This window comes from Schistocerca nitens, chromosome 1 (assembly GCF_023898315.1).
Source record: "Schistocerca nitens isolate TAMUIC-IGC-003100 chromosome 1, iqSchNite1.1, whole genome shotgun sequence".
Taxonomy (NCBI): Eukaryota; Metazoa; Arthropoda; class Insecta; order Orthoptera; family Acrididae; genus Schistocerca; species Schistocerca nitens.
Genome location: NC_064614.1, coordinates 420,003,124 through 420,027,997, shown reverse-complemented (window position 1 = coordinate 420,027,997; position 24,874 = coordinate 420,003,124). Strand labels below are relative to the sequence as shown.

Sequence of the window (24,874 nt, the reverse complement as noted above, 5' to 3'; positions counted from 1 at the left end):
TGGAAGAGCAGTTGAACGGAATGGACAGTGTCTTGAAGGGAGGATATAAGATGAACATCAACAAATGCAAAACGAGGATAATGGAATGTAATCGAATTAAGTCGGGTGATGTTGAGGGTATTAGATTAGGAAATGAGACACTTAAAGTAGTAAAGGAGTTTTGCTATTTGGGGAGCAAAATAACTGATGATGGTCGAAGTAGAGAGGATATAAAATGTAGACTGGCAATGGCAAGGAAAGCGTTTCTGAAGAAGAGAAATTTGTTAACATCGAGTATAGATTTAAGTGTCAGGAAGTCATTTCTGAAAGTATTTGTATGGAGTGTAGCCATGTATGGAAGTGAAACATGGACGGTAAATAGTTTGCACAAGAAGAGAATAGAAGCTTTCGAAATGTGGTGCTACAGAAGAATGCTGAAGATTAGATGGGTAGATCACATAACTAATGAGGAAGTATTGAATAGGATTGGGGAGAAGAGAAGTTTGTGGCATAACTTGACCAGAAGAAGGGATCGGTTGGTAGGACATGTTCTGAGGTATCAAGGGATCACCAATTTAGTATTGGAGGGCATCGTGGAGGGTAAAAATAGTAGGGGGAGACCAAGAGATGAATACACTAAGCAGATTCAGAAGGATGTAGGTTGCAGTAGGTACTGGGAGATGAAGAAGCTTGCACAGGATAGAATAGCATGGAGAGCTGCATCAAACCAGTCTCAGGACTGAAGACCACAACAACAACAACAATAGTCACAACAAAGTTAAGTTTCATGAAAGTTAAAATTATGTGCCTCTTTCATTACCTGTGAAGCAGGTGGTTTAACTAGCATTATTTATACACTCTAGCACCGAAACTTGGGTACATTCAAAGTAGAAACAAATCACTGATGATTCAGAAACAGGATACTCAGTCTTTAGCACGTTTAGGATAGGACCCTGTATAGGTTTCATGATCAGGGCAATTTCGAAGTCCAAACACATAATTTTATCACTGAAATTATTATTGAAAAAAAAAACCACAAAAATATGCTGGTTCATACTAAAATACATATCTGATTTCCCGAAGTTAGCAGAGCAGTGGCGCAATAGTGGTGACAAGCATATGGCGGCTATCTGGTCTCACCTCTTGCAGTTTAAGGCTCTTTTCAAATTTCTTCTTGGCAATGTATAAATCATTTCAGAGCCATACCATAATACAAGAGCACCACATTACAGCCGAAACCACATCCAAGGCAATTTCAACATAAATCGGCTTCTGACTGCCTCACTTGGCACCTACAGTATTGACTGTATAACTGCTGGCCACTGGCTGCAAAATATGCTGTCTGTCTTGCCACCCAGATTGACCGCCAAATCTACCTTTTCTCACACGCCAAGCCCCTTCTGCAGTGGAGGGGTTTCACTACACCTTTTCCTTTATATAATACAGCTTCCCTAAGTATGAACCAGTATTCAGAGTACAATTTCTCTTTTATGAGCATACATATTTTATGAAGTTTCATTATTTTTGAATATTATTATATCTTTACAATATATACATCATAAACTTCCACTTTCTCTCTGACAGTTCAAAGATCTTAATTAGTACAGAGCAATCACTTCATAGTTAAATACACTTAATAACACTGTATAAACTACTTACAATCGATAATGGTGTTACAATAGCCTCTGTAATTTGTAATGAACTTTCAGTTGGGGTCAACCAAGTTTAGGCAGGGCATAGGAGTGGTGTCTCATGTAACGGAGGTCTAACGTATGACTTAGGATTAGACTTTTTGCGTCGGCATCATTCCATAATTGATCTCCAATTATGTGTGTTGGAATTTAGTGAGAAGACATTCCGGCTGGGGGAATCTGTTGTTAATGATGATTTATCACAGAAGCGTCTATCATAGCAGACAATCCTGTTGAATATGAGCAGTGAAATTAAGGCTTAATTTGAAGGTTTTTCTCAAGAGGCACTGGGAAGTTGCTGTGTGTGAGTGTGGAGTCTGACTTGCCAGTTAGTATGTTGTGTATAGTGGAACCATTGAAGAGTAATGATTTTTTTACATGCAGCATGTTGTTTTGTGAGAAAGTGTTGTTTGTGCACAGGAAAAGGATGGAGACAAGGTAATATCTATCAGAATGGATAATTTCGGCACCGAGGAGGTTAAGTTGTTGGAAGGAACATTAGTAGCAACATTAAGAGATTCCAGAAGAGGAAGATTGCTGCAGAGAAGGCATGAGCTAAGAAGAAGCAGAGGACACTGCTAAGTCTGCATTGTATGAGAAAGTTAAGCATTTGAGGAACAGAGAGGGCGCATATGGAAGAACTGTTCTTGGTTTTTCAAGATTTGTTATTTTTTTTTTCTTTTTTTTTTTTTTTTTTTTTCCATGGGAGCCATTGCCTACAATGTCCATGACTCAACAGAGGATTCCTTTGGGGAATGAAGTGCCAGTGTACCGGAAACTGTACAGAAAGAATACCACTGTATCTGTAGCTGATTCTAGAATAATTTATCAATCAGCAGTTAGCTGACAGGATAATAGAAGAAAATAATAGCCCATGGTGGGCAGAAATTGTAATTGTACTCGAAAAATCTACAGACTGTTCAAGGAAGTATTGATATTGCTGCAACTATTGTAACATCGATGATCACAGATGCTTACCCCATTCCAAACGTCATGGGAACAGTTGATAATCTTGGGCAGTGCTGGTAGTTCTCGATGATGGATTTAAGGAGTGGATACCATCAGTTGCAGGTGAGTCCAAAAGACTGTGTTTTTTTGCCTTGAGGACAGATTCAGTATAGAAGAATGCCATTTGGTTTGAAGAGTCCTTCAACAACATATTAGCATTTGTCATCAGATTGTTGAAGGAATTAAAGCCTCATCAATGTGTATTGTACATTGACAACATAATTGTCTTTTCAAGAGATATGCAAGGGCATAGACAGTGACTAGAGAAATATTCAGAAGATTGCAGGCTGCACATTTAACAGTGAGTTCTGAAAAGTGTCATTTTGTGGTGTAAGAAGTGAATCACTTGGGCCTTGTAATTAGTATGGATGGTGTGAGGACCAAACCAAGAATGATACAAATTGTGTGTCTTTTTCCACCACCAGGGACAAGCAAAAAATTACGATCTCCTTGAGCCTCACAAGTTATTATAAGAAATTTGTGAGAAGGGTTTGCAGGTATAATGTGGCTGCTTTAGTAATTTCTGAGTAAGTGTATGAAGTCTGTGTGGTGTGAGGAGTGTCAAAAGGGGTTTGATGAGCTGAAGGAAGTGTTGATGTAGATTCCATTGCAGGTGTTCCCAGATTATCGGAAGGAATTTATACTGTTATGTGATACTTCAAACCACACTCTCGGTTCCGTTTTAGTCTGGAGGTCAGTGGGGAAGAAAACTGTATTGGTTTTGCATTGAGACAACTGAATAGATGTGAGAGAAACCATGTTACTACAGAGAGGATGATGCTTAGCATTATGTATTGAGTAAGATATGTCCAGTGTTGCCTTTACAGGAGAAAATTTAAAGTAGTGACTGATCATGCTGCTTTGACGTGGTTACTAGATTTGAAGGACCTATCCAGTAGACTGATGAGATGAGCATTAAAACTCAATGAATTTGAGTCCGAAGTAATCCACAAACTGGGGAAGAAACACGGAAATGCAGATGCATTAAGCAGGTAGGTAGCAGTGATACAAGTACTAGGTCTAGACCTTGCTGGATGGCAAGCAGCGCAGAGCACTGATAGAGAATGTAAGCAATACAGTACAGGACAACAGTTCAGCATATGCGACAGGTTGTTATGTAAGGAGACAAGATTGACACCACAAGTGGTAGTACCAGCTAAGCTGAGCGAAGAGGTGATTAAAGAGATTCAGTATCATATTTTGTCTGGCCATGGAGTATGCAGAACAATGAATTGGAGGGTGACAGAGAAGTACTGATGGAAAGGAAACTGGACCGGATGTAGGAGAGGGGGCAGAGGGGGGGGGGGGGGACAAATTCATATTCTTTAAGAAGAAGGAAAAAAAAACTTGTTTCAAAGAGAGCCTAGCATTCAGCACATGTTGGTCTATCGATTATTCATATGATTTTGAAATGCATCCCTGTTGGTTTTCGAACATTTTTGAACACATTCTAAGTTGATTTCTGAAAGATTCATAAGTTGATTTTTGAATGCGTACATAGTGTACGTGATGTTTTTGCCAGGTGAACCCCCATCGCACCGAGAAATAAAAAACTTTCCTACAGCCAAAAGGGGACGGGGCTATAAAAGCTTAGCCGAATAAACCTGAATGGGTGAATACCAATCGCTGTTTGTTTATGTGGTTAACTGAGTGTGCGAATGATAAGCATTGTTATAATTATTAGCGAAATCCATAAATTCAGACTACTAGAGTGGAAATAAACAACTAACAGGAATAACAGGTAAGCAAGATTACATAGTATCTTCTCAGTGTACCATGAAAATGAAATTTTAACAAGAAAGTTTTGCCAGATTGCTACACTGCTAAGGGCCAGATGTAAAGCCACAAATAGCAGCTCAGAATAGCATGGAAAATGATTTGTATGAACACGTAATAATGTCTAAACAGAGAATAAATGCAGAGTAACTGAACTGGTATTCTGGCATGGTTAGTGAAATTAACCAGAGAATAAGTTTTGACTATGTCAGGAATAGTTACATAATTAGCGATGATGAGATTGTTTGGTAGAATGAGGAAGGAGAAGAAATGTGGACATGACACTAATTATACAGGGTGTTACAAAAAGGCACGGCCAAAATTTCAGGAAACATTCCTCACACACAAATAAAGAAAAGATGTTATGTGGTCATGTGTCCAGAAATGCTTAATTTCCATGTTAGAGCTCATTTTAGTTTCGTCAGTATGTACTGTACTTCCTCGATTCACCGCCAGTTGGCCCAATTGAAGGAAGGTAAGGTTGACTTCGGTGCTTGTGTTGACATGCGACTCATTGCTCTACAGTACTAGCATCAAGCACATCAGTACGTAGCATCAACAGGTTAGTGTTCATCACAAACGTGGTTTTGCAATCAGTGCAATGTTTGCAAATGCGGAGTTGGCAGATGCCCATTTGACGTATGGATTAGCACAGGACAATAGCCGTGGCGCGGTACGTTTGTATCGAGACAGATTTCCAGAACGGAGGTGTCCGGACAGGAAGACATTCGAAGCAATTGATCAGCATTGTAGGGAGCACGGAACATTCCAGCCTATCACTCGTGACTGGGGAAGACCTAGAATGATGAGGACACCTGCAATGGACAAGGCAATTCTTCGTGCAGTTGACGATAACCCTAATGTCAGCGTCAGAGAAGTTGCTGATGTACAAGGTAACGTTGACCACATCACTGTATGGAGAGTGCTACGGGAGAACCAGTTGTTTCCGTACCATGTACAGCGTGTGCAGGCACTATCAGCAGCTGATTGGCCTCCACGGGTACACTTCTGCGAATGGTTCATCCAACAATGTGTCAATCCTCATTTCAGTGCAAATGTTCTCTTTACGGATGAGGCTTCATTCCAACGTGATCAAATTGTAAATTTTCACAATCAACATGTGTGGGCTGACAAGAATCCGCACGCAATTGTGCAATCACGTCGTCAACACAGATTTTCTGTGAACGTTTGGGCAGGCTTTGTTGGTGATGTCTTAATTGGGCCCCATGTTCTTCCACCTACACGCAATGGAGCATGTTATCATGATTTCATACGGGATACTCTACCTGTGCTGCTAGAACATGTGCCTTTACAAGTACGACACAACATGTGGTTCATGCACGATGGAGCTCCTGCACATTTCAGTCGAAGTGTTCGTACACTTCTCAACAACAGATTTGGTGACCGATGGATTGGTAGAGGTGGACCAATTCCATGGCCTCCACGCTCTCCTGACCTCAACCCTCTTGACTTTCATTTATGGGGGCATTTGAAAGCTCTTGTCTACGCAACCCCGGTACCAAATGTAGAGACTCTTCGTGCTCGTATTGTGGACGGCTGTGATACAATACGACATTCTCCAGGGCTGCATCAGCGCATTAGGGATTCCATGCGATGGAGGGTGGATGCATGTATCCTCGCTAACGGAGGACATTTTGAACATTTCCTGTAACAAAGTGTTTGAAGTCACTCTGGTACGTTCTGTTGCTGTGTGTTTCCATTCCATGATTAATGTGATTTGAAGAGAAGTAATAAAATGAGCTCTAACATGGAAAGTAAGCGTTTCCGGTCACATGTCCACATAACATATTTTCTTTCTTTGTGTGTGAGGAATGTTTCCTGAAAGTTTGGCCGTATCTTTTTGTAACACCCTGTATGGTAAACTGTGACGATTCCAAATTTTTATGAAAAGTTCGTACTGCTACTACTTTTCCATCTCATGCTTGAAAAACGAACATATTAATGAAATGAGAAACTATTTCCTAACAAAAAACTTTTTGGTTGTAATAGGCCTAATAGGCATTTGATATTGGTACTTTGTGAATTATACGGGGTTCAACAATAAAGTAATGAGACTGATGTGAAAAAAAAAAAAGTTACTTACCGTTTTAGTCAAGTTTAGGGTTGTCTCCTGCAGAGTAGTTCCCTTCTGATTGCAAACACTTTTTCCAGCGTTTCTGCCACTGATGGTAACATTTCTGGAACTCATCTTCTGTAATATCCTCCAAGACTCTCGTCACAACTTTTTGGGCATCTTGTGTTGTTTGAAAATGATGTCCCTTGATTGTTGTTTTGACTCTTGGAAATAGAAAAAAGTCACACCGAGTGATATCTGGTGAATAAGGTGGCTGTGGTAGTACTGAAATTTGATTGGAGGTTAAAAATTGCTGTACTGACAGAGCAGTATGGGATGGCGCATTATTGTGATGCGGAATCCAATTATCAACAATGTTGGCACGGACACAACGATCTCTTTTATACAGTCTTTCTACAATTTCTGTGTAGTAATATGGTTAACTGTTTGTCCAGGAGGCACCCACTCGTTATGAACAATTCCCTTGGAATCAAAGAAGCACACAAGCATGCATTTCACTTTTGACTTTGACATGTGAGCTTTTTTTGGTCTGGGTGATCCTTTTGAGCACCATTGCGAACTTTGGCATTTTGTCTCTGGATCGTACTGAAAAAACCAACTTTCATCACCAGTGATAACACGGCTCAACAATTCTGCATTGATTTCTGTTTGCTCTAACAGATTGGCTGCCACATTTTTCCGTGTTTCTCGCTGTTGTTGTGTGGGATTTTTGGGGACCATTTTTGTACGAATCTTTCTCATACCAAGATCTTCAGTTATTACTAGACGAACTGTTTCTCGATTGATGTTCAGTTCTTCTGCAATCATTTTCATGGATACTCTTCAGTCAGATCGTACGAGTTCACACACCCTGGCCAAGTTGACATCCGTCCGTGAGGTTGATGGTCATCCACTGCGGTCTTCGTCTTCAACATTTGTTCTGCCTTCACTAAACATTTTATACCAATGAAAAACTTGAGCTCTTGACATAGCCTCCTCTCCAAACGCCTTCTGAAGCTTACCGTAAGATGTCGTCGCATTTTCACCCAATTTAACGCAAAAAGAAATGGCATACCGTTGTGCAATATTATGTGGTTCCATTTCCGTGGCGAGTGACACAAACACGTGTTAACTTATTACAGCTCAACTCACGACTGAGCAGTTGCATTGATGTGTTGCTTGGACTAGAAGCAGCTTATAGACCAAGATCAAAGATATTGTTCCTATGCAAGCCTGCAGGGTTGACACATCTTGCAAAGAAAATCAGTCTCATTAGTTTATTGTCACACCTCATATTCTGTTGTATTATTTATGTGAATGAGGAAGATAAAAATGACAATTTGTGCCAAAACAGCCTTGCTTATTTGGTGTGTGTTACAATTGCTGCTATATTAAAAAGGCCTATTTAATTTTATCTAGCAGACAGTGACAAAATAGATCTAATAAAATCTAGAAAACACACCAATCTCGGGCACTATTCGCATTAACAGCTTTTTCGGTATTAGACAGGAACATTTTGATTTTTCATGTAGCAAAATGTTTGACGAACTTTGATGAGGTAATAGATTCTTTTGCAGAAAGGAAAGAATGCCATTTAAACCTGTAACAAGATTAGAGAGAAAAAATGCTGGGATCTAAGGATTGAAGAAATGTGTACTGTCTTGCTTGTCACCTGTCTTTACTGGTTTTAAGTTTCCTATATTTAATTTTGTGTCACGCAAAAGAGAAAGTTATTAACTGATAGGCAATGAAGAGTGCAAATTTTCTGAAGAGTTTTGATTCTATATATATATATATATATATATATATATATATATATATATATATATATATATATATATATATATATATATATATATAAAATGATCATACTTTTGAAAATTTGATACTTTTTAAATTTTTGACATCCTGTCTCAAATGCTCAAGTGAGAATGGGGTCAGGGGGGACCACTATCAAGTTTTTGCCCCAGTTCGAAAAATTGTAGATCTGGAGCTGACAGGAAGAAAAAATGATGTTCATTAGTGTGTCAAAAATCGTGTTCAGTGTGCACGATGTGCAGATTTGAGTCGAAAATGAGTATTGTTGCAGAGATCAGAGATTGCCAGAAAGTACGGAACTGTTTTGGATATTTGGGGTGGATGTGTTAGGATGATTTAACCAAACTCCAGCAGGGAATCATTTTGTGCTGACTATAATAGACCATTTCTCTTGTTATATCGAGATGATGCCAGTGCCGAGCCAGCAGGCAGTCTCAGTCGTGCAAGCATTGGTGAATAAATGAGTGTTGAAGTCTGTGGTGTCAGAGGCAATAATAATTGATCAGGGGACAAACGTGATGTCGGATCTGATTAAGTTATGTCAGGTGTTGAGAGTGAAGAAATTAAGAACTAGTCCATTTCATCCGCAGTCGGATGGAAGAGTCAAGTGGGTTCATAAAACAATTGAAAGGATGCTCAGTTATTACATCAGCTCCCACAATAGTGATTGGCATATGTATTTATCTTTTGTGGTGAGTGAGTATAATTTGAAAATGTGCATCAGCACAGGACTGTCACCATTGTAGGTGGTGCTTGGTAAAAAGATGCCATCACCATTCAGTATGATAATGCAGAAAGGGAGGAGAGACAGTGAACCAGTCCAAGAGCTCATGAGAAATGTGGGAGTAGTTTGGAAAAGAGTTCAAAAAGCAAATACCAAGGTGTTGTAGAGGAAGGAGGAGACAGAGAAGCACTGGGAACCTTACCTCAGTACAAGGTGGCCAGTACTGCTGTTATTGAGTTCATATACTCGAAAAGGAAAACCGAAGTAGTTCATGACACAATAACAGGACCTGTACCAAGTGATTGAAAACACATCACCTGGGAATGCGAAGCTACAGTTACCAATGAGGTCAGCAATCATACATTCAAGGGTGCGCCAGGATTGGTCCCAGGAGGAGTATCAACTGAACAAAAAAAGACAGTGAAGAAGAAGGAGCAGAAAAGTGTGTTAACACAAGGAGAAGGACCATGTACCCGATATACCAGATGCATTAAGGGCAAGAAGGTAGTTGATGTATTTTGTTTCATTGTGTTTCTTGGGGTATTTTGTATAGTCTGTTAAAGTAGTGTTAGGTAAAAGCATTTTTATGTGTTAGGGTAAGGATTATCTTTAGTTATTGTGTGAGAGGTGCTGGCTATCAGTAGGCTTCTGGATGGAGGTAGTGGTGGTGGTGGTGGTGGTGGTGGTGGTGGTGATCATTGTCCTCAGGTTGCCATTCAAGGCAAGGCAAGGAAGGAAGTGTGCCAGGCTTGATGGTGCTGTACCTCTTTGCCTGGGGCTGAGTAGGGGCACTGCAAGATCACCTGGAAGTAGAAGTTTTATTTTCCAGGCAACAGGATGTGATATTGTCTAGTCACCAATGTTTTATATTTAATGTATGTGAACTACGAAAAGAAATAAGGAGATTGGAAGAGGTATTCTACATCTACATCTATACTCCGCGAGCCACCTTACGGTGTGTGGCGGAGGGTACTTATTGTACCACTATCTGATCCCCCCTTCCCTGTTCCATTCACGAATTGTGCGTGGGAAGAACGACTGCTTGTAAGTCTCCGTATTTGCTCTAATTTCTCGGATCTTTTCGTTGTGATCATTACGCGAGATATATGTGGGCGGTAGTAATATGTTGCCCATCTCTTCCCGGAATGTGCTCTCTCGTAATTTCGATAATAAACCTCTCCGTATTGCGTAACGCCTTTCTTGAAGTGTCCGCCACTGGAGCTTGTTCAGCATCTCCGTAACGCTCTCGCGCTGACTAAATGTCCCCATGACGAATCGCGCTGCTTTTCGCTGGATCATGTCTATCTCTTCTATTAATCCAACCTGGTAAGGGTCCCATACTGATGAGCAATACTCAAGAATCGGACGAACAAGCGTTTTGTAAGCTACTTCTTTCGTCGATGAGTCACATTCTTGGGTTTACAGCAGTTAGTGAGCAGCGTTAGAGTATTTAGTGAGGTGTCAGTGGAACACAAGAAGTTACAAGTGGCATATGTGTGATTGAGGGAACAGAGGCAAGAAGTAGTAGTGGCAGCGCCATGAGAAATGTAGATGAAAGAGAGGGGATGGATAGATGCTGGAGGAATTATACTCAAGACAGTACTTGAGACAGTGGATTGGACATTGCTTCGTTTGATTGACTTATCGTGGCATAAGCAATGATATTCTGTAGTTCTGTTAGCTATACTGGACACTCTTAGACCAACCTTCTGTCCAAATAGTTCACAAAACGTTGATAATCATGTTCTTCACTTCCAAGGATTAAGGCATCTACCTGTTCCATTTGCAAAGGTTATTGTTGAGCTTATCTCATTTTGTGCCATCCAGGTTTTTGTATCTCAATAGTTGTTTCATCAGACTTTCTTATGGTGTTCTGCTCACATGCTCTCTTCACCTTTTTTTTATATTTATCTGTTATGTTGCTTATCCCTTTGACTTTCAGTTCTTCTCTAATTTATTCATTCTTAATCCAGCCTTAGGATGTGCAATAATTCTTAATGTGGTCTTAGGATGTGCAATCTTTCACTGTTCTTATAAATCCCATCAGGGGCTCAGCATCCATTTTCTGAATACGAGCTTGGCGAACCCGGGGTTCCTGAGCTGGGAACTGGTAAGCGCCACCAGTCCTGTCACCATAAGCTCTGGGAATGCTTCAGCAATGACTGTATGGTGCAACAGTGGAACATTGTGTGTCACAGGGATCTTGGCTTGATTGTCCAGCTCGCAAGGATGGTGCCTTCTATTAAAAACCTCAGTCTCAAGGTGTGCCGTACACTAATGAGGTGCATGGCTGTTGAGGTGGAACAGTCTGGGGACCCTGCTGCACCTCAGTTGTGTAAAGCTTACTCGGCATGTGGGGCTCTGTCTGAGTGGACCATTATTTCCGTGGCTGCTCGTGGTATTGAAATGGAGCTCTCAAAGTTTTCTCCTTCTCCTCCCAGTGGCAAGGGTGAGCCGCTGGTAGGTACTAACACCCAATCAAATAAGAGGGCTCATGTAGTCAGTCCTCCAGACTCAGGGGTGATACAGAATTTGTCCATGAATAGTAACAGAATGCATTCTGCCAGTCGGAAAGTGATTTTAATTGTGAAATAGAAAAAGGGCAGCTTTGAAAAGGTTTTTGTATTCGAAACGGTTTGGAGGGAATCACAGGTACACAGAAATCCATCAAGTGATTGCTTAATGGCACACTGTTGGTTGAAACAGCTAGTTCCCAACAAGCAACAAACCTCCAGGAAGCTAAGTGCCTTGGAGAATATGTCATCGAAACGGAGCTCCACACCACCTTGAACTACAGCAAAGCTGTTGTGTGATGTAGAGATCTAATAGACATTCCTAAGGAGGAATTGAAAGATGAGTTGGCTCAAGAAGTGATCTTCAGTGTGTAGAATATACTGAAAAGAGTGGATGGGGATCTGGTAAAATCTGACTCCTTCATCCTTACCTTCAATAGCACAAAACTCCCGGAGCATATCAAGGCAGGTTTCCTGTGTACATCCCTATGCCCCCAACCCAATATGCTGTTTTAAATGCCAGCACTTTGGGCACACCACCTTGGGTTTCAAGGGTGAAGACACCTGTGGCAAATGTGGGAAGGCTGCCCATGATGGTGTTGGATGCTCATCCCCTCCAAAGTGTGTAAATTACTCTAGAGATCACCCTGTTTGGGGTAGGGATTGCAGCGTCTTCCTTGAAGAACAGAAGATACAGGAGATTAAGACATCGAAGTGCATCCCTTGTGGAGAGGCCAAGAAGATCTATAAGGATAGGCAGCTTATGCCCTTAAAAGGTCTTGTACTTGTCAAGCTGCAATTGTTTCAGAGCCCATAGCCCCACTGAGAACTTCAAAGAAAGCCACTGTTACCACCGTTGCAGAGTTCACAGTACCTCTTGTAAAAAATTCAGCACCACCTCTCCCACTTCTACGATATTTCCCACAAAGCCCTCCCAAGCCAAGAAAACAAAAGGGAAGTTTCCACCACAGGCAAAAACTGGCGGTAGTCAGACCACGTCTATGTCATCCGACTTGACGGCTCTGCTGCTTCTGCATCAGAGCCAAGGGACTGCGAAGTCTGCCCAAGGCAACCATCTTGCCACAAGGCTAAAACTCCTACTGTTGTGGGCTCCCCACCCTGGCGGAAAAACGGGGTGAAAACACAACCCCCATGATAGGTGGCTCTCATCCTACAGTGGTACATGACTGGGTTCAGGACTCATGTGGAGGAACAAAAACTCCTGGTAAAGGCCCACTCCCTGTGCTTGCATTTACAGGAAATGCATTTAAAGCTATTGACCCCCAGTGCTACGGGGCTGTACCCTCCACCATAAGGTTGACCTGACCGGGACTCAAGCCAAAGGAGGTATTACTGTGTTTATCAGTACCATACACATTTCCTCTCCTCTCCTCTCCTCTCACCTTAGTTACTGATCAAGCAGTAGCCATTGCAGTTCATGCGAGTCAGACGATCACTATCTGCTCCTTGTACTTACCTCTACAGGATGTGATAGATTGTGAGGCTCTTGCAGGCCTCATTGAACAACTCCCCTGCCTGTTTCTCCTACTGGGTGATTTCAATGCCCGTAATGTATTATGGGGCTCAAACTATACTTGCCCCAGGGATCGAGTCTTGGAGAATCTCATTATGTCTCAGGAGCTGTGCATCCTCAGCACGAATTTCTCAGCTACTGTGTCATCCTCAGCCTTTGACCTCTCATTCTGCTCTCCAGCTCTTGCACACTCCACGAAGTGGGAAACAACTGATGACCTTCATTCCAGTGATCACTTCCCACTATGGATGACCTACTGGATGGAGGATTGTAGGAACAGAAGCCACCAAAATGGGACAATCAGCAGTGCTAACAGTGCTGTTCAGCCAGTTGGCTGTGTTTGAACATCATAGCAATGTCCAGGAATGGGTGGATCACGTCATACATGTCGTTCTTCATGTCACTGGCTTATCAATATCACAGCCTTCAGGTCATCTTAGGAGGTGACCTGTACCTTTGTGGACAGATGAGTGCCATCCACCAATCCAGGACAGGTGTGTGGCTCTTCGACAGTTTAAGTGCCACCCAACAGCAAACAACCTCACAGCCTTTCGAGTGACGAGAGCTAATGCTCAATGCATCATTAAGGAGACCGAGAAAATGTCATGGCAAGCAGTCCTAGACTCCATCAACCATTCCTCATGTTCTACAAAAGTACGGGAAACCATCCGGAGAATTTCCAGTAAACACATTCGTTTACCGTTAGCAGCAGTGCTGAAACAAGGGTTGTCTCCAAACAATGCTCAGAGATGTCGCTCAGACACTGGCTGATCATTTTGCAAAAACTACATCTGATGTAAGCCAGGATTCGGCATTTTGTTGCTCCTGTGCAACTGTAGAGAGGGGCAAGTATAACTTCAGATCCAACAGTTCTGAGGCCTACAACTCTCCTTTATCTGTGGAGCTGGAATCAGCACTGTCTGAGACTTGTGGCAGTGCACCCAGTCATGACCAAATCTAGTACTGCATGCTTAGACATTTGCCATCAGTGTCAACAGGAATCTTCCTCAAATATTTCGTATTACATGCTAGACAGGCAACTTCCCCGACTCGTGGAGGGAGACGAGTCTGATATCTCTCCTAAAGCCAGGAAACGACTGCACATCTCCCAGTAGTTACAGAGCCTTAACGAACTGTGTAGGAAAGTCCCTGGAGCGATTGGTTAACCATTGTCTGGTCTCAGTGATTTTTTTTGGAACTCGACATATTTACACGCTGTCATATTATTTTGGGGGGAAGTGTCACGTCTGTGGTAAGGAGTCCTGTACAGTCTCCTTATTTGTGTACAATTTTGGTGGCGACTAGAGAAGTGGCCTCCAAAAATGGGTTTCCAGTTTTCTACAGATGAGTGAGTGAGTGAGTGAGTGAGTGAGTGAGTGTGTGTGTGTGTGAGAGAGAGAGAGAGAGAGAGAGAGAGAGAGAGAGAGAGAGAGAGAGAGAGAGAGAGTGTGTGTGTTTAATTTACCTGACTTGCAGCTGAGGGACACCAGACACCATCCTCCATTTTAGTGACTCAGTGAGGTTTTTCTGGGCCTCATTTTTGACTCCAAATTGTTGTGGTTGCCTCACATGAAAGCCAGATCTCTCAAGGCATTAAACATTATCAAGTGCCTTAGACGCAGGTCGTGGGGAGCAGACAGGGCACATCTCATCCAGTTTCATAGGGCTTTCGTGCATTCATAGCTGCACTATGGGTGTGCAGTGTGTGGATCGGCGAGGCCTTCTTATTTGAAGGTCATTGATGCTGTCCACCATGAGGGGATTTGGCTGGCCACCTGTGCTTATTAGGACCAGTCCCATACCCAGCCTCTGTGCTGAGGCTGGGGAACTGGTACTTACCATCCAGTGGCAGCTTCTCATGGTACATCAGGCATGTAAGTTCCTCGCAACTCGGACTTAACTCGCACACCAAACTGTTGCTCGTTCACCTTTGGAGTGCCTTTTCTCCAATTGTCCACGAGTCATGATGCCATTTGGGATCCATGTGCAGCGTTTGCTGGAGTCACTCAGTGTGGAGCAAGTATGACCCCAAGTCCAGGATTTTAACCATCTGACACCCTGGCCACTGGAGAGGCCCAGAGTAATTTTAGATTTGGTGCATTACAGGAGAGACTGCACTCCTGCTTTCATCTTAAATACAATATTTTTTGACATTTTATCTGGGCGCCACATCTATGTAGCTGTTTTTACATATGGTTCGAAACGAGGACTCTGCTGGTTTGTTTGTTGTTTTCCCAGGTCGTGTCCTCAAGGTCCAAGTGCCTCAAGACGTTACTGACTTTGAAGCAGAATTATGTGTGATCTTGCGGGCAAAGGAGCAGATGAGACATTCTTCAAGTACTGAATTTCTTGTCTGTTCAGATTCTCTGAGTGCCCTTCACTCTCTGCAATGTTTTTACCCAACAGACAAAGTAGTCCAGACTGTCCAGGATGCTTTCCTCCAACTACGATGACTGGGGCAGGAGGTACCCTTCTGCTGGGTGCCAGGGCACATGGGAATTTTGGGGAACGAAAGGGCGGATCTAGCAGCCAAGAAGGCATGTCATGATCCTCAGGTATTTCATTGTGCCATCTCTCTGCATGCTATAATCTCGCTGTTAAGCTCCAGAGTCTTGCATTGGTGGGAGAATGAGTGCTTTTAAGTGACAGACAATAATGTCCATCTAATAAAGCACACAATGCGGCAGTGATGTACTTCCTTCCAGCCAAGTAGCTGGAATGAGGTTCTTGTCACTCTTCTTCACATGGAGCACAGCCCTAAGATGCCTTCTTGCTCTGATGAAGGGCCCCTCCAATTTGTGGTGCTTGTGGCATACAGTTCACAGTGCGCCACATTATATTGGACTGTGTTTTATTTCCCAACCAGTGGGCCACGGCTAATTTGCCGATGGATCTGCAATCTATTATAGGTAATGTGCAAATAAATGTGGTTAGAGTTTAACGTTTTGCGAGTTGTCCAATGTTTTTTTCCAAGATTTTAGGAAGTGGTTTTAATGTGTAAACAGGGTAACTGCCTCACCCATGTTTTACATAAGTGGTCAGCCAATGACATTTTTCTTTGCCTTCCTTGTAGCTCCCTTGTCGTTTTACTTGTATTTTAGTCTCCTGTACAGCATCTTTTATTCTTTCCCATTGACTTAACATGTGTAATCACATTGTAGTAATTTTATCCACATTCATTTCTCTTAATGTGTTTAAGGGTGCTGTTAACTTCGCTTTTGATTGCCTGTAAGCACCCCCCCCCCCCCCCCCCCACACACACACACTTTGTAAGAGCCTAGTTTTCACTCCCATACAGCAGAGAAGTCACAGCCATATTTTTATAAAATTTTATTTTTGTTCCCTTCTAACTCCATTATTTAAGGTACTATTAATAGCACCACATGTGTACTGAAATGGATAAGACTTGTAGTCTGTATCTCTGTTATGCAGTAACTTATTTAGTTTCCTAATTAAAGTGTTAACTTATTCAATTATTCTGTTATCAATAACAACTTTTGATCTGATTGGCTTAACTTCTTCAAATGTCGCTGCCCTTGTTTTAGTAATTGAGATTTCCATATTGTATTCTCTGCCCAGCATTAACTTATATATGAATCATTGTATTTTCTTTTCATTGTCAAATACAATAAGCTCATCACCAACAAAAAGGCAAGTGCTAGGGTTCCTTTGTGAGGTAGCTGTAAGCCAGGGTGTACTTCTTGTTTCTGTCTTCATAAGGATATCATACAAAGATGATGTGACTTACCAAATGAAAGTGCTGGCAGGTCGACAGACACACATATGATGTGACTTACCAAATGAAAGTGCTGGCAGGTCGACAGACACACAAACAAACACAAACATACACACAAACTTCAAGCTTTCGCAACAAACTGTTGCCTCATATATTAAATAACTTCTCAAAAATACAAATTTAGTTCTTGCAGCATGACACGTTTTTAAATTCACAGAATAAGTTGTGTGACAAAGTGAAATTTTGGAATTGTATCCACTCTTTGATAACTTTCTGTGGATACCCATGACGTAAACCTCTGCATGACACACATAGCCCCTCTTCTTCAGTCTGGAGTTGAATAGGCACCTCTATAATTTTATCAGGCATATATACATTTTAAAAAAACTACCATGAAATATGTGTCTTGTGTTAAGATTTTCTCTATATCCTTTACTAATTCTAACTGGTAAGCATCCAAGACAGACAATCAAACTCAAAAATCAAACAACGATTTTTGTAAGAAACTTTCTTCATAGGTGGATTACATTCCTGAGTATTTTTCAGATCACTTAATGTAGCATTGAACTTTACTTCAACTATTTTCTTAATCATTCTCTTCTAAATAGCTCTGAATATATGCTTCTAGGTAATTAATAATAAATTTGTATTTAATTGTGTATGTATATTTAATGATAGATGTATAAATAATAATGTACCTTATCAGATTTTGCACATTTATGTGTTGTTTCTGTCACAGACATTGAAGTACACAAAGCGATTAGTGTATATCATTTACATTTTAAATATTTATGTTTTAGCCTGGTATGGCAATGTCAACAATGCCTACTGGAATGGCCACAGCTGGTGTAGCCATGCAGACAGCTCTTGGAAACACACAGGTATGACTGCAAAAAATTTTTTTCCATGTATTTACATCTGGATGTTTCTGTTTCCTGTAGTTACTAAGCATATTTCATTCCAGTGCATTGCTTTTCAAGAATAGGAAGATGGCTGAAATATAAATGGACTGATATTGACAGTATTTTTATGTTTTTCATTGAAATGAAAACTCCATTTAGTTTATTTTTCAAAACAGTCACTCAACTTTTTTGTACAGTTGTTGTATTAGCCAGATAATTTCTAAAGTATTTTGCACGGAATATACAGGGAAAATTATTTGTGTCAAGACTGTTGCACTTTTCCATGGCTTTTGGATCAAAAATGTTTCGGCTGGGGAAGTGGGTGTTTTAAGTCAACCCAATGCCTACCATCCAAAGTTTTTTGGGCTGTTGCTACAATATGACATATTATAGTATCCCTCCATATGAGTAACATGGAGGGACAAGTACTGGTATCAACTTCATAAAGAAGCTTACAGTAGCAAGGTGTACTTGCAGCTAAATATTCCTCAAAGAACTTAATTGTCAAAACATAGTGATCAAGGCCTTGACTACCAACAATAGCATCACTTATTCCACTGATTTTCCCTCAGAGCTCTTCTGGCTCTCTTTATTATACATCTTTGACTGGGGTTGTAAACTGACGTGTGTCTTGTAAAATGTGATGATAATAGATGAAAAGCACCAGTTTGCTTTTGTTCTACAATATATATAAGCAAACTGGTGCTTTTTATTTATTATTATAATGTTGCTCTACCAAGAACCGACGGAAGATTCTGTTAAAATGTGATGATTTTCAGCAAAGAAGTGTCCCTATTCATCAAGTATTGGATAATTTTGAACCCCATTGAGTGCCCTCTTTCTAGAGTTCTGGTACCTTTCAATCACTTCAATACTACTATAGTTGATTTGTACTTCCAGTGAGAGTGTAGGCACAACTACTTACTGATTGCTTTCAGTGCCTTCTTGAGGCAGTGTAGGGACATACGTATCATGTTTCCAATTCACTCAAGACCTTCCTTCAACTATTTCCACTATGTTTTTATCCAGGCCCATATCAGTTTTCTTTCATTGAACTGTGACTATAAAAGGCAATGTCAGTTGCACTATCAATTGCACTCACAAAGAAGTGTGTTGTGTTATGTACTCCTGTTTCACTGTAGACTTTTTTTTCTCGTCATAACAGGTATTTTTCAGTAGTTTACATTAGATAAACATGGCATCCCTTAGATAAAGATTCTCTCTACACGGCATTACTTCTCAAAACCTGGAACCATTCACAGACCCAAAGTACACAAAACTTAAAGACCTATTTCTGTTTGCTCTGCCCTCTTTATATTGTTGGAGAACAGGGCAGCACGGGAGGAGGGGGGCGGGGGCAGACTTAATTGCTGGTTTAGCCAGACTTACATTCTTATATGTCACTTTTATCACCTTCTCTATCGAACTTGCTGTCATACGTCAAGACAGAAGAAGACCTTTAATTTTCACTTGGGAATGGGGTAAATTTGTATACAAATGTAAAGCAGATGGGGGAAAACAAATCCAAGAAGAATGCACAAAAAAACTGCGTCAGGCTGAAGCATTGTACATAGAGCATAGAGGAAAGAAAAGAGTGATGTAATTAACTGGGAATTAATGTACATGATGGCTTAATAATTTCATGAAGATTCTGAAGTATGCAAAAGATATAGTTGAGAAATGAGTGCCTGTTTCCTGAATAGGATGTCAAAGTTACAGAAGTTGGAAAATTGCATTCACAGGGCATTTGATTGTGTCCAGAAAAGGCACATAAAAAGGTTGTGCAACCCAAACTATACTGCTGAAGGACAAACAGCGAAATTGGGAAAATCTCTTTCATAACATCAAACTATTAATAGAGGTAAAGAATAACGTTAGCTATCATTGGGAGTGATATGGCAAACTCACAATGAGGTGGTTCACCTCGGAAAAGAGCATATGTTGTTACAGTACCTCATCCTTGTGGGCATTATCAGTATTGCTACAAACACTAACAAGGATGTGAAGTTTCATACAGTCTTTCAATTTTATGCATCTTCACATCAGGACTGCATCACCAACAAATTGGGCTCTTTGCATGATGTTCCTGTAACTGTGCTGGCTACTACTTTTCCACCCAATGAATGAGCAACAAGGATTCTGTAAAGTGAACCAGGATACATCTGAAGTGCACATTAATTTCTTCATTCATGGCAAAATCACAGTGTTGGTACATTCACAAGAAGTACGCCATGAGTGAAATGAAATGTTCACGTAAGCCACATGGTGATGTGTGTCAGAGGGTACTTTGGGTACTGCTAACAGATTCCCCCCCCCCTCCCCCCTTTCCTTTTTCCAAACCCCCTGCGGGTCCGGAGCTTAGAATAGGCCCAAGGTATTGCTGCCTGTCGTAAGAGGTGACTAAAACGAATCTCAAACGTTTCAGCCTTTAGGTGATGGACCCCTGTCGGTTTTGACCTCCATCTTTTTAAATTTTCCTGAAGAGCGAGCCAGCTGGGGAAGGGCACCTTACATGGTGCATCGTGTCCATCATGCATTAAGATCTGTAGCCCACTTTCTCGTTATCACATTACAGTCCCACTCATTCTCCATCTCTTGGGCGAGGACATCTTCCTGGGTGTGTGTTCCGCCATGCACTATGCAGTGTTGCTTTCAGTGCCAACGATGACCATATCGCTGTTTGAGTCTCGTACAGATTCCCGTATGGAGGACATAGTGATAGACATCTCTGGGGTTGTGAAGCAGCTGAATGGGTTGAAAATAAATAAATCGCCAGGTCCTGATGGGATTCCAATTCGGTTTTACAGAGAGTACTCTACTGCATTGGCTCCTTACTTAGCTTGCATTTATCGCGAATCTGTTGCCCAACGTAAAGTCCCGAGCGACTGGAATAAAGCGCAGGTGACGCCAGTATATAAGAAGGGTAGAAGGATGGATCCTCAAAATTACAGACCAATATCCTTAACATCGATTTGTTGCAGGATTCTCAAACATATTCTCAGTTCGAATATAATGAATTTCCTTGAGACAGAGAAGTTGCTGTCCATGCATCAGCACGGCTTTAGAAAGCACCGCTCCTGCAAAACGCAACTCGCCCTTTTTTCACGTGATATCTTGCGAACCATGGATGAAGGGTATCAGACGGATGCCATATTCCTTGACTTCCAGAAAGCGTGTTACTCGGTGCCCCACTGCAGACCCCTAACTAAGGTACGAGCATATGGGATTGTTTCCCAAATATGTGAGTGGCTCGAAGACTTCTTAAGTAATAGAACCCAGTGCGTTGTCCTCGATGGTGAGTGTTCATCGGAGGTGAGGGTATCATCTGGAGTGCCCCAGGAAAGTTTAGTAGGTCCGCTGTTGTTTTCTATCTACATAAATGATCTTTTGGATAGGGTGGATAGCAATGTGCAGCTGTTTGCTGATGATGCTGTGGTGGACGGGATGGTATCGTCGTTGAGTGACTATAGGAGGATACAAGATGACTTGGACAGGATTTGTGATTGGTGTAAAGAATGGCAGCTAACTCTAAATATAGATAAATGTAAATTAATGCAGATGAATAGGAAAAAGAATCCCGTAATGTTTGAATACTCCATTAGTAGTGTAGTGCTTGACACAGTCACGTCGATTAAATATTTGGGCGTAACACTGCAGAGCGATATGAAGTGGGACAAGCATGTAATGGCAGTTGTGGGGAAGGCGGATAGTCGTCTTCGGTTCATTGGTAGAATTTTGGGAAGATGTGGTTCATCTGTAAAGGAGACCGCTTATAAAACACTAATACGACCTATTCTTGAGTACTGCTCGAGCGTTTTGGATCCCTATCAGGTCGGATTGAGGGAGGACATAGAAGCAGTTCAGAGGCAGGCTGCTAGATTTGTTACTGGTAGGTTTGGTCATCACGCGAGTGTTACGGAAGTGCTTCAGGAACTCGGGTGGGAGTCTCTAGAGGAAAGGAGGCGTTCTTTTCGTGAATCGCTACTGAGGAAATTTAGAGAACCAACATTTGAGGCTGACTGCAGTACAATTTTACTGCCACCAACTTACATTTCGTGGAAAGACCACAAAGATAAGATAAAGAGAGATTAGGGCTTGTACAGAGGCATATAGGCAGTCATTTTTCCCTCGTTCTGTTTGGGAATGGAACAGAGAGAGAAGATGCTAGTTGTGGTACGGGGTACCCTCCGCCACACACCGTATGGTGGATTGTGGAGTATGTATGTAGATGTAGTAGATGTAGATGTAGACTCCTTAGCACCTCATATCCAGCATGGTAGCCAGTCCGTTGTGGTGGGGCCGCCATGTACCCTGTTGTAGCCCCCTGACAACACAGGGATCACTCTGCTGATGCCTGCACCATTAACTTCCCACATATGCCTTGGAGTAGATGCTCATCTCCCTGGGGCATCGGGACTCCTGGCAATGGCCATCCTGCCAGGTGGCCCTTGCTGATGCTGGGTGGCGCCCGTGGGGAGGACCCCTGGTTGGAGTAGGTGGCATCAGGGCGGATGACACGCGATGAAGCATACCACGTCATCACTTGCTGGTGATCAAACACCAGCAGTCCGTAAGTGTTCAAAGTCTCAGTACAATGCAAAACAGTATGACCCTAAATCATTCCCCTCCCTAGCCACACCATGGGAGGAACGCCAGGCTAAGGATGGCACCGAACCTTATTCACTCCAGTACTTCGTGTGTACGAGAACTGATGGGCACTCCTTTGTATCGGTTAAGAGAGTTTTTTGTAGAGCATTTAGAGGACAAGTTTGGGGAGTTGGAGGGCTTGTCCAAAATGCGATCTTGGTCGGTATTGATAAAAGCAGCATCCTCTGCCCAGTCACGGGCTTTACTCACTTGTTACAAGTTGCGGGATGTTTCTGTTACTGTGACACCACATAAGAGCTTAAATATGGCCCAGGGTATTATATTCCACAGGGACCTTCTTTTGCAGTCTGACGATGAGCTGCGTGCCAATTTAGAGCGGCAAGGTGTTCATTTCGTGTGGCGTGTCCATTGGGGTCCGAGGGATAATTAGGTTGACACCGGTGCCTTCATCTTGGCCTTCGAGGGTGACACCTTACCTGAAAAGGTCAAGGTGATGATCTACCGCTGTGATGTCAAGCCATATATCCCTCCCCGGATGTGGCGCTTTAAATGCTGGAAGTTCAGCCATATGTCTTCCCGCTGAACTTCCAGCATCACATGTTGAGATTGTGGACGTCCATCACATCCCAATACTCCAAGTGCCCCACCTCCCATCTGTGTCAGCTACGGAGAGCATCATTCACCTTGCTCACCATACTGCGGGATTTTACAGAAAGAGAGGAAAATCATGGAATACAAGACCCTGGACCGACTGAGCTACACTGAGGCTAAGAGAAAATATGAGCGCCTACATCCTGTGGCTATGACCTCTTTATATGCTGCGAGAACAGTTGTAGCCCCATCAGTTCCACAAATTGCAGTCAGCTATCAGAGCCAGAAGGCTACACCCGATGGGGGGGGGGGGGGGCACTCCCCCCCTGTTGCTCCCGCATCATCTACCCCAGTATCACGGCCCTCCCCCTCCCCCCCCCCCCAACTTCTCAGCCCGAGAAGTGCAAGTCTTCTTCAGCTTCTCTCGCCAGGAAGGGAAAGATGATGCTCACCGGTGGCTGAAGTGGCCAAAGCAACTGGTCGTAGGGCTTCACGCTCATCCTCAATCCCGGAGACTGAATTAGTGAAGCCCTCCCAGCCAGAGAAACCCAAGGAGCAGTGAGAAAAGTTCAAAAAGAAGACACTAAGACCAAGGAAATTGCGGTGGCACCCATACCACCACTACCTACAAGCTCTGCATCTCGGGAGAAGATGGAGATTCTGAGTTCACTGAGGACCTAGATCTTGCTGGACCCCCAGACATAATGGATATAGACTGCTCAGGCAATAAGTGGGTGACAGCAGGTGACCCTGAGGTGTAAACTGCCTCATTGAATGTTCCATGCCTTCCCAGTCTCATGACGACGTCATCCTCTAGTGGAATTGCGGCAGTTTTTTCCACCGCCTGGCTGAGCTATGGCAGCTGTTAAGCTTTATGCCTGCTTTCTGCATTGCCTTCCTGGAAACCTGGAACCTGGTTCCCGGCAATGCGGACCCCCACCCTCCGCAGCTATAAGGGATATTACAGGAACTGTAGTGACTATAATCGAATGTCAAGTGGAGTTTGTGTTTATGTCCTAATCTCAGTCTGTAGTAAAATTGTGCCCCTTCAAACCCCTCTTGAAGCTGTGGCTGTCAGAATAAGGACGACACAGGAAATAATGTCTGCAATGTATATCTTGCTCCCGATGGTGCAGTACCCCTGAATGTATTAGCTGCACTGATTGATCAACTCCCTAAACACTTCCTACTTCCGGGAGATTTTAATGCCCATAACCCCTTGTGGGGTGGCACTGTACTTGCTGGCTGAGGTAGAGATGCCAAAACTTTACTGTCTCAGTTCGACTTCTGCCTCTTAAATACTGGGGCCACCACACATTTCATTGTGGCTCGTAGTAGTTATTTGGCCATTGATTTATCCATTTGCAGCCCAGGACTTCTCCCATCTATCCACTGGAGATCATATGACAACCTGTGTGGTAGTGATCACTTCCCCATCTTCCTGTCATTGCCCCGATGTCAGGCTCATAGACGCCTGCCCAGATGGGCTTTAAACAATACAGACTGGGGAACTTTCATCTCTACAGTCACAGTTGACTCTCTCCCACATGACAACATCGATGTGATGGTTGAGCAGGTGACTACAACAGTCAATACTGCGGCAGAAAACGTGATCCCTCGCTCTGTTGAGTGCCCCCGGCGAAAGGCTGTCCCATGGTGGTCGCCGGAAGTCGCTGAGGCAATTAAGGAGCGTTGGCGAGCCATGCAGCAGCATACGCAGCACCCTTCCCTGGAGGACCTCATAGCCTTTAAGTGGCTCTGTGCCCGCGTTCGCCAGCTTATCAAAAGACGGAAGCAGGAGTGTTGGGAGACCGTTGGGTGTCATATGTCACCTTCCCAAGTCTGGAAGAAGATCAGACGTCTTTTTGGGTACCAGACCCCAACAGATGACCCTGGCATTAACGTCAATGGCGTGTTATC

General features: G+C 42.6%; 1 protein-coding gene across 2 annotated transcripts in view; it reads left to right on the top strand.

Moving 5' to 3' along the window:
• The window catches only part of LOC126250230 (cell division cycle and apoptosis regulator protein 1-like), a 259,454-nt gene that overhangs the window by 39,967 nt on the left and 194,613 nt on the right, over positions 1–24,874 (top strand). For both annotated transcript variants that reach the window (XM_049951541.1, XM_049951542.1), the window contains exon 4: positions 17,654–17,734. In XM_049951541.1, coding sequence (XP_049807498.1) covers positions 17,654–17,734 — 81 coding nt within the window. The remainder of the gene's footprint in view (positions 1–17,653; positions 17,735–24,874) is intronic.